This window comes from Hyperoodon ampullatus (assembly GCF_949752795.1).
Source record: "Hyperoodon ampullatus genome assembly, chromosome: 2".
Taxonomy (NCBI): domain Eukaryota; kingdom Metazoa; phylum Chordata; class Mammalia; order Artiodactyla; family Ziphiidae; genus Hyperoodon; species Hyperoodon ampullatus.
Genome location: NC_136915.1, coordinates 109338587 through 109349179, shown reverse-complemented (window position 1 = coordinate 109349179; position 10593 = coordinate 109338587). Strand labels below are relative to the sequence as shown.

The 10593-nt window shown below is 44.2% G+C and overlaps 3 protein-coding genes across 3 annotated transcripts; 2 read left to right on the top strand and 1 right to left on the bottom strand.

The window, feature by feature from the left end:
- Positions 1-8702: 8702 nt before the first annotated feature.
- On the top strand, positions 8703-9095 carry LOC307048649 (histone H2A type 2-B; the record flags this gene model as incomplete). Its single annotated transcript, XM_079697794.1, has 1 exon — positions 8703-9095. The coding sequence occupies one exon, from the start codon at positions 8703-8705 to the stop codon at positions 9093-9095; it is 393 nt and encodes a 130-aa protein (XP_079553920.1).
- A 161-nt stretch (positions 9096-9256) lies between these two features.
- Positions 9257-9681, bottom strand: LOC307048783 (histone H2A type 2-C; the record flags this gene model as incomplete). Its single annotated transcript, XM_079697996.1, has 1 exon — positions 9257-9681. Exon 1 carries the CDS (start codon positions 9644-9646, stop codon positions 9257-9259), a length of 390 nt encoding a protein of 129 aa, XP_079554122.1. The 5' UTR covers positions 9647-9681.
- A 290-nt stretch (positions 9682-9971) lies between these two features.
- Positions 9972-10352, top strand: LOC307049000 (histone H2B type 2-E; the record flags this gene model as incomplete). The annotated part of the gene is made up of 1 exon (XM_079698309.1): positions 9972-10352. The coding sequence occupies one exon, from the start codon at positions 9972-9974 to the stop codon at positions 10350-10352; it is 381 nt and encodes a 126-aa protein (XP_079554435.1).
- Positions 10353-10593: the final 241 nt, after the last annotated feature.

Below are 10593 nucleotides of genomic sequence, written 5' to 3'. Positions count from 1 at the left end.
TGAGGCACGCTGGGAAATGGAGTCCTCGCTACGCAGTAGACCGGGCCGGCACCACGTGGTGCCCTGAGGGTTCTCGGGAACTGTAGTCTCTACTTCCCCGACTCGTGAGGCGGTGGGAGGCTCTGAACCTAAGGAATTGTAAAGAAAACGGGAACTTCTGTGCAATTGATATTGAGATTATTCGATTCATTTTATTGACAATACATCTTGTAGATCATCTAGCCCAACACCCTTATTTTACATACAAGAAAATGGAAGTCCATTTCATTTATTGAATACATAATTATTGTGCGCCAGACCAGTCCTGGAGGCTGGGGAGGTAAGACAGGCCCCGTCCTCAGGCAGTTTACAGAACACTGGAGAAGATGGATCAGTGAGCGGACAGTTGCAATACTGTGTGCTAAGGGCTGTGATGGGACTAAGAGCAGGATGCTAAGGAGGCATGTCGTCCAGACTTGGGGGAGAAGAGAAAACTTAAGGAAACAGTTTACAAGAGGCACAAAAATCCCTTTCTCAGCCCGTCCTAGTGTGGTAGCTGTACGCGCAAAGGCCAGGAGGAGAGAGAACTTTGGGGGAGTGGTTCCTTTGGGTGTAGTTAGATATGGTTGGAGCCCAAGGGGCAGAGATGATGGTCATGGGAAGCTGAGTGAATGTATAGGCCTGTGGGGAGAGGGCCTCATTAGGCAGTTTTGTTTTTATCCTAGAAGCAGTAGGAAGCTAGGGAAGGTTTTCAGTGGGGATATAACAGTATGAGATTTTTCCAAGATGATATATAACTCGTCAATTCAACCAGTATTTTATTTTGTATCCTAATATTTTGTAGATTTCTCCATATATGTATTTCCCCAACTCTTAATTTTGAAAAATTTCAAATCTGCAGAAAAGTTGAACAGTGCAAAACAGCATCCTCTACCTTTCACTGTTTTTTACATTTATATATATTATATACTTATACATATATACTTTTGTGTTTAAGTACTTTATGTATACCTATATACTTTAAAAATGTATTTCTATACTTTTTTTGAAAATAAGTTGCAGATAGCATGACATTTCACCCTTAGGTACTCCAGTATGTATCTCCTAAGAACAAGGATATTCTCTTATATAACTACAATACCCTATCACATTCAAAAAATTTAACATAATGTCAATTGCAAGGTTAGTACAATGAGCACCCCATTTATTCTTCACCTATATTTACTGACATTTTACCAGATTTGCTTTTTAATCTCTTTTTTTTTTTTTTTTTGGTACGCGGGCCTCTCACTGTTGTGGCCTCTCCCGTTGCAGAGCACGGGCTCCGGACGCGCAGGCTCAGCGGCCATGGCTCACGGGCCCAGCCGCTCCGCGGCATGTGGGATCCTCCCGGACCGGGGCACGAACCCGTGTCCCCTGCATCGGCAGGCGGACTCTCAACCCCTGCACCACCAGGGAAGCCCTAATCTCTCTTTGAATGTGTGTATATAATAAAAATATTCTTTTCATTTTTGCTGAACCATTTGAGTTGCGAAAATCTTTACATTTCATTGCTATATAATTAAGCGTATATCTCCTAAGACAAGGATATTTTCCTACATAAGCACAATACCATTACCACACCTAAGACGTTTAATATTTGTTCAATACTATTATTAATATATAGTTGACATTCAAATTTCGCCAGGTGTCTCACTACTGCCTTTATAATTTTTTATTTTTCGAAAGCCAATCAAGGATCATGCATTGCATTTAGCCATCTTTAAATTTTTATTTTGCAAAGATCCCTGGCTGCAGTGTGCAGAACTGTAGAGGAGGTAAGAGTGCAAGCAGGGAGACCAGTTGGAAGGTTAGTGTAGCAGTCTAGGTGAGGGATGATGATGACTTGGACCACGCTGGTGGTCATGCAGGTGAAGATGGAAATAAATTGTGGCTATAAGATATACATTGGGAGGGTAAAACCCACAGGATGTGGTAATGGGCTAGTTACGGGAGGGAAAGTATGAAGGATAACTATCAGGTTTGTGCATCTGGATGGATGGCATTTGTTCCCTAAGATACAGAATATTGGAAGAAGCACAGGTTTGGAAGGGTGGGGAAGGGAAAGACTAGGTGCCCAATTCTGTTTTGGACTTGAGTCTGAAGTGTCTTTATGATATCCAAGAAGAGATGTCATGTTGGATGTATGGTTCTATGTGTGTGTATTTTATTTTTAACTTTTTCTTAGGTGCTTTCAGAGTTATAGAAATACAAAAATAGTACAAATAATTCTTGTATACCCCTCACCCTGATACCCAGATTATCCAAATATTGACATGTTATCATGTTTGCTTTGTTTCTTTTTATGTATCTAACTACACATATATAATTATTTTTCTGAATCATTTGAGAGTAAGTTTCAGAGATAAGTCCATTTACCTCTAACTACCTGTGATGGTTAATTTTATGTGTCAACTTGACTGGGCCACAGGGTGCCCATATATTTGGTCAAACATTATTCTGGGTGTTTCTGTGAGGGTGTTTTTGATGAGATTAACATTAAAATTGGTACACTGAGTAAAGCAGATTGCCCTCCCTATTGTGGCTGGGTCTCATCCGATCAGTTGAAGGCCTGAATAGAACAAAAAGGCTAACCCTCCTGGAAAAAGAGAGTTCCTTCCTGCCTGACTGCCTTTGAACTGGGACATTGGCTTCTTTCCTGCCTTCAGACTTGAACTGAAACACTGGCTCTTTCTGGGTCTCCAGCCTGTTAGTCTTTGACTGGAACTACAGCATTGCTTCTCTTGGTTCTCAAGCCTTCAGACTTGGACTGGAATTACACCATCAGCTCTCCTGTGTTTCCAGCTTGCTGACTCACCCTGCAGATCTCAGGACTTGTCAGCCTCCATTGTCATGTGAGCCAATTCCTTATAATAAACCTTTTTTTTCTCTCTCTCTCTCTCACTTGTTTGCTCTTGCCCTCTCCATATATATCCTATTGTTCTATTTCTCTGAAGAGCTCTGACTAATATATATGTTTGCTAATATGCATTTAGTAAAAAAAAAAAAAAAAAAAAAAAAGACGTTTTCTTATATAACCACAATGTAATTGTCAAATTCTGGAAATTAACATTGATACAGTACTATAATCTACAGATCTTATGCAAAATTTGCCAATTGTCCCATAATGTCCTTTATATAAAATGAAAAAAAAAATTCTGGGCCAGGATCCAATCTAGGATCACATGCTGTATTCAGTTGTTATGTCTCTTTGGTCTCCATTAATCTGGAATAGTTCATTAGTCTTTTTGTCTTTCACGACTTTGACATTTTCGAGTACAGACCATTTATTTTGTTAAATATCCCTCAACTTGGGTTTGTCGAATATTTCACTCTGATTCAGATTTAGGATATACATTTTTGGCAGGAAAACTGCAGAAGTGATATTGAATCCTTTCACTGAAGCATATAGGGGGCATATAATTCAATTTGTCTCATTGTTAATGATAATTCTGATTAATTGATTAAGGTGGTATCTCTCAGGTTTCTCAATTGTAAAATTTTTCTTTTTCCCTTTGTAGCTGTAGGAGATACTTTGAGTCTATGTACTATTCTGTTTTTCATTAAGCTTTTGTCTACTAGTTTTAGCATCTGAGAAGTGCATGTGAAGAGTCTCATTGAAGATGAAATGAGACCGTGGGCTGGGGGAAGGTGGGGAAGTGGGTGAGGGGAGTGAAATCACCTGGGAAAAAAGAATAAAGTGAGAAAAGAATCAGATTTTCTATTAGAAGATCACTCTGGCTAGTGTATGAGGAATATATTAAGGGAATGGGAAGAGAGAAGCAGGGAGAAGAGGAGAAAAGCCTTTGGCAGTAGTCTGGTGCAAGATAATCTGAGTGAACGCAGGAGACAGGCTAGAGAGAAGTAAATCAACTAGAGTGCTGTTAAAGAGATGGAATCTCTAAGAAGGACTTGTTTTTGGCGATGGCCTTGTAATTTGCTAATCCAGTGACAGTGGTGGGGAATGGTGGGAGGCTGTGGTCAGAGAAGGCCTTGCTGTGGAGGGGACATTTAAACAGAGGTTTGAATGACTAGAGGAAACCAATCATGTGGAAAGAGAGATCTGGCCAGAGGCAATGTATTCACTGCATGTGTTATGCCAGACTCACTGTTGGCATACTTGGGTGTTCGGTAAAATGTACCGGGTGGATAGTGAGCTAGTATGTGCATAGAGAGGGCCGACATTATTATTCCTGTTGCAAAAATAAATGAAAGCTTTGTAAGTTGCAAGCTCCCTAGGGCAAGTTTAGTGTCTTTGTTTCTAATAAAAAACATAGTCATGACAATATTTACTATTTAGTGAAGGTTTGTCATGGTCAGATTAAGAGTCTTAGAGGCTTTAAGCACTGAGACATTATGGTGGCCGCCTCATGTGTAATTAAAGAAAACAAAACGAAAACTAATAAACACTAATCTGTAATGTGAGGAGTAAGATGCCCAACAAAGTATTCATCTTTTTCCTATGATGATTACTTCAGTATTTGTTCATTAAAAAATTAATTTGGGGGCTTCCCTGGTGGCGCAGTGGTTGAGAGTCCGCCTGCCGATGCAGGGGACGCGGGCTCGTGCCCCGGTCCAGGAAGATCCCACATGCCGCGGAGAGGCTGGGCCCGTGAGCCATGGCCGCTGAGCCTGCGCGTCCGGAGCCTGTGCTCCGCAACGGGAGAGGCCACAACAGTGAGAGGCCCACGTACTGAAAAAAAAAAAAAAAAAAAAAAAATCCCAGAGGTGTTAAAGGAGATAAGATCCAGCCTGTTTGTGATGGTGTATGACTTATACAAATGGCCTTCTCTGTTACATATTTTAATAGCTCTGGTAAGAATGCTGGGAAGGGAGGTCTGGGGAGCAATAGATAGTAACTGAACCTGATAAAATTTGTAGGATATTGGCCTATCTGGACTTATCTATTAAGGTTTTATAGCTAGATGGAATTTAAAGTATTAAGTCTAATTCCATCCCTCTCTCATGCTCTCTCACTCTCACTCTCTAACTCTCCTGCTCTCCAGCTCTCCCTCTCTCTGTAACAGAGGGAGGAAGCGAGGCTGGGTAAGTTAAGTGACTTCATGAAACCCATAATCTAGTTAGTGAAGTAGTGTGCTTGGAGGGATGACGAGCACAGTCTTTGAGTCAGGCAGACCTTGGTTCTAATCATGTCTTTGTAAGTGGCTGTGTGACCTTCAGCAAGTGCTTAAACGCCTCTGAGCCTTGGTTTGCTTATCTGTGAAACAATTACAGTCATCCTTCAGTATCCATGGGTTCTGAATCTGAGGGTTCAACCAACCGTAGATGGAAAATATTCTAAAAAAAAATCTGGAAAATCCCCAAAAAGCAAAAACTTGAAGTTGCCCTGCCCTAGCAACTATTTACATAGTTTTACACTGTATTTACAACTATTTACATAACATTTACATTGTATTAGGTATTAAAAGTAATCTAGAGACACTTCATCTGGGAGGATGTGCTTAGGTTATACGCAAATAGTACACCATTTTATATAAGGGACTTGAACATCCTTGGATTTTAGTATCCACTGGGGGTCCTGGTACCGAGGTACAACTGTATATCTACTTCATAAGTAGCCCCTAACATAGGGCTTATCTCATAATAAGGGTTTAAGGTAATCTCTTTTCCCTTTACCCTTCCTAACAGCACAGGCTCACTGTGATAGAAGTAAAAAAGAGATCAGGAGGTCAGCTGGCCCCTCAAGCAGGGCCTCGAAGGGTACCAGAGTTGTCGTGGGGTCCCTACTACTGTATTTTGTTCTGTGCTCTGTAGGGCTGAAAAGTTGACACTATTAGAACTTCCAGAGCTGATTGCCTTCTTGGGGAGAGAGTTACACTAACAAAATCACAAGAAATTGATGAATAGGTCAGAATTCAAATTAGTTAACTTCTAGTGATAGATATATCTTCCCATACTGGTTCTCCCCTTCTCAGTCTCATATTTTTATCCTAAAGTAGAATAATTGGAAAGTTGTTAATTGAGAGCAGAACCTGAGCTAAGAGGGTTGGATAGTCTTCAGAAACATTTTACCCAGACTATGAGAACAAGCTGATGCTTTCACCAGGGAACCTTCTATAATAGCCTAAACCTTTGTGTCTAGCAGACACATACTCTTAGTGTTAGAGAAGCACAACACATTCCTACTGTAATTGCCCCATTTAGATGGTATGTGGACCATATCTTTCTATTAACATGTGCATCTTCTGAAATACTATAATCAGTTTGGCTAGAATTATCTTCAGTTGCATCCTACTATTGAGGAAACACTCCCATTACTTTTGACTGTACTTGGGTGTTTCACAAATCTATACCAGCATCTTACCAGGGGTAAGCTCTACAGATAGCTGATGTTAACTAATTTTAACTTACAGAGTTCACCAGATTTCCTCCATTTTCTAGAGGCATCTCATTACAGACCTCTTTGTACTAGTCTCAATTATCTGTATACCCATTGCCTGATAGGTAGCATGTACTCAATAAATGTCAGTTGAACACAGGTGAGGATAAAAGAGGAACACTAGAAAAGAGCTCAAGGAGAAAAATTTAAGTCTATTCTTTTCTCTATAGCATTCTACCTCCTGTCTTTGATAGGGACATAGTGAAGGGACAAAGTAGGTAATTAAATAGTTAATCCCACTAGGGGATTGTAAGTAAAGAAAAAGCTATGGGAGACCACTCTAAGTTAATGATCACTCAATCAAGCAGGCCTGCGTAGCAACAAAACTATGCAACAGAAGCATGAGACATACCCCCAAACAATAAAACAATGGTGGCATGAGACCCACATCCTGCCCAGTGAGCTCAGTAAGCTGATTCCAAGGGCATGCTTCTCTGCACACACTAAAAACAAAAAATAGAAGGAAAGGGTGACATTATACTGAAACCTGAGATGATTTACCATTTTTAGTAAATGAGAGCCTTTTTGCTCATTTCCATTGCACCATGACAGTCCCGACTTGACCAAGTAGGGACAAGAACCTCCCTCCCCACCCCCACCCCCGACGTGGAGGAGGAGCTGATGCTGGAAGTTTGACGTCTACTCAAGAATGAGGAAGAAGGTGGTCTTTTCCCCCTCCCCACTTTTCCTTTGATTATAAAACTGTACCCCACTAAGTTCTCGGAGCACAGCACCCTCTCACCCAGCCGCTTGGGAAGTCTCACAAGTGTCCTATTCTAATAAATCACTTATCTGTCACTTTGCCTCTCGCTGAATTCTTTCTGCGCTGAGACATAAAGAACTGAAGCTCTCTGGAGACCCCAGATGCATTTCAGCGGTTTCAGCTTTATGGGATATTCAGGAAAGGGTGAAAATGGGGTGGGGATGTAAAACTCCCAGGGATGGGAAGCTGAGGAGAAAGAAATGGAACTTTCACGAAAAATTTCTATGGAAGGTAGGTGGAGGATTACACAAACGAGTCTCTAGGGGCTGTTGCTGAAGTCTAAGAGAGGCAAACAAGAGGATCATGGAGGAAAAGGCTGAAGTTAAAGAAGTAACACTGGATATGCTGTTGAGATGCAGGGAACAGTGGATTCTGGTTTAGGTACCTGGAAGATTGTTGGTGCCATTCAGGTAAAGAGAGCAAAGAGGAGGGGGTTTGTGGGGGGGTGTTTGGATGAGTTTGCTTTTGGATAGGTCGAGTTATTGGGACAAACAGGTTGAAGTATCCAGTCAGCAGTTACGTATATGGGTCTGAGCTTCTGAAACAAATTTGGGTGTTAGTTGAAAGCATGGATTTGGGTAAGGCTCTTCGGGAAGAGTGAAGAATGGAGGAGTGTGGGGGAGGGGCGAGTAGGGAGGCAGAGCCCAGCTGGACACCGGGATTTAAAGACGGGCAGAGGAATTTGGTGTTGCCAGAGTTGAGGGGTGGGGGTGGGGAGAAATAAAATTAAATAAATAAAATAGGTTAAAAAAAAAAGGGCAAAGGAACAGAAGCAGGATGAGGAAAGACGAAGGGCGACATTTTGAAAGCCAAGGGAAAGCCGCCTTCAGGTTCAAGGCGGTTTTGGACGCCGCCCGGAGGTAAAGAGGAGGATGACTAATTCTGTGCTAGCCTCGGTCAAACTGGCGTCCGAAGAGCAGTGGCGGGTGGCAAGGGGCTAAGCCACACCGCAGGCAACGGTAAATTGAATGGGGGAGGCCTTAGTAGCACTATATTCTTTAAGGAAGTTTAGCTTTGACGAGTCAGAAAGGGAGGGACTTGGAGGGTAATTTAGGGCTCAAGGGGATAATCAGCTTCAGAATTCGGTACCCTTGAGTGGGAGTAACTCTACATCTGCCGGAGGCTCTCTGCAGTCCTTTTGGGTCCTTCTTCGGATTTCCCTTGGTGAAAAAAAACCTACCACTCTTAAGCTGGAAAAAAATTGCCACTCAATAAAAAACAAAACAGCATGTTGCTTGAAAGCCTTCGCTTTAAAAATCCTGGCATGCAAATAAGGGGCTTTAATGTGGCTCACAGCGATTGGTAGGTACTTACCAAGGCCGTCATTTCCTCGTAGTACAAGATGCAAACGAAGAGTCTGCTTTCCGCTTTCCTATTGGCTGTTCGATCGGACGCAGCTTTTAGCCAATCAAACCACTTCGCTTCACCCCTCCCGGTAGCTCTTATAAATTACATCAAATGGGTTATCCTTGCCACATCCTTCTCGTTGAAAAAGAAGCTGTAACTGCATTTTTAGCCGTAATGTCAGGACGCGGAAAGCAGGGAGGCAAAGCTCGGGCCAAGGCCAAGTCGCGCTCATCCCGCGCTGGCCTTCAGTTCCCCGTGGGGCGAGTGCACCGCCTGCTGCGCAAAGGCAACTACGCCGAGCGAGTGGGGGCCGGCGCGCCAGTGTACCTGGCGGCCGTGCTGGAGTACCTGACAGCGGAAATCCTGGAGCTAGCCGGCAACGCGGCCCGAGACAATAAGAAGACGCGCATCATCCCTCGCCATTTGCAACTAGCCGTGAGAAATGATGAAGAGCTCAACAAGTTACTCGGGGGTGTCACAATTGCCCAGGGCGGCGTCTTGCCCAATATCCAAGCAGTCTTGTTGCCCAAGAAAACGGAGAGTCACAAGCCTGGCAAGAATAAGTAATTAGGAGGCTTGACACCAACCCCACTCACCCCAAAGGCTCTTTTAAGAGCCACCAAAGTGTCAAATGAAGGGCTGATCACGAAACAGCGCATTAGCTCTTTTTTTGAAAACTTGGGTGGCTCTAAAAAGAGCCTTTGGTCTTTGGTTCACTTTGTCTGGATTTATTTGCTTTTGGCTTTGTGGCTTTCGGTTTTCTTTGGTAACAGAACGGCCTGGATGTTGGGCAAAACGCCACCCTGGGCGATGGTGACTTTGCCCAACAGCTTGTTCAGTTCCTCGTCGTTGCGGATGGCCAGCTGCAGGTGACGAGGGATGATGCGCGTCTTCTTGTTGTCTCGGGCCGCGTTGCCCGCCAGCTCCAGGATTTCGGCGGTCAGGTACTCAAGGACTGCCGCCATGTACACGGGGGCACCAGCCCCCACCCGCTCAGCGTAGTTGCCTTTGCGTAGGAGACGGTGCACTCGCCCCACCGGGAACTGCAGACCTGCGCGGGACGACCGCGACTTGGCCTTGGCGCGGGCCTTGCCTCCTTGCTTTCCGCGGCCAGACATAACTGAATATAATGCTACAAGGCCTAGAGCTCCGATTCTCGCAACAACCAGGATTGAAAGATCAGCAATTGGAAAGCTTTTATAAGCTTTCCTAGGGGTGGGGTCAGGAACGAATTTTTCATTGGTCCTAAATTGGCTCCAGAAATGGCCAATAAGGTCAAGAGTCGGTGTTGTTACGTAGCTATTACTGATAACGCAAGGTCTCTACATGGCCCAATGGAAACGTAAGACTTTTGGAGCCTTAATTTGCATACAGTGGTTATAAAGGATCAGGCCCGCCCATTCTCATACTACTTTTCTTTGCTAACGGGTGTTGTATTCTGCAATGCCTGAGCCGGCAAAATCCGCTCCCGCGCCCAAGAAGGGCTCGAAGAAAGCTGTCACCAAAGCTCAGAAGAAGGACGGCAAAAAGCGGAAGCGCAGTCGCAAGGAGAGCTATTCCATCTACGTGTACAAAGTGCTGAAACAGGTGCACCCGGATACCGGCATCTCGTCCAAGGCCATGGGCATCATGAACTCGTTTGTCAACGACATCTTCGAGCGCATCGCGGGCGAAGCGTCGCGCCTGGCGCATTACAACAAGCGCTCGACCATCACCTCCCGGGAGATCCAGACGGCCGTGCGCCTGCTGCTGCCCGGCGAGCTGGCCAAGCACGCCGTGTCCGAGGGCACCAAGGCGGTCACCAAGTACACCAGCTCCAAGTGAGTCCCTGCCGGGACGCGGCGCTCGCACAAGTCGCCGGGCCGCTTGATTTTCCAAAGGCTCTTTTCAGAGCCACCCACCTAATCACCAGAGAAGAGCTTTGTTCACTTGTTTTCCCTCAGTCTCTTCTCACAAAGTAAGTTGCAGTAGTTGGACAAAAGTAATGGCAAGTAGCACACGTAGCTTTTTAGGCCCTTATGACCTGAGGTTCCTGGCGCGTGATTGGCTTTGCTTTTGAATCTAG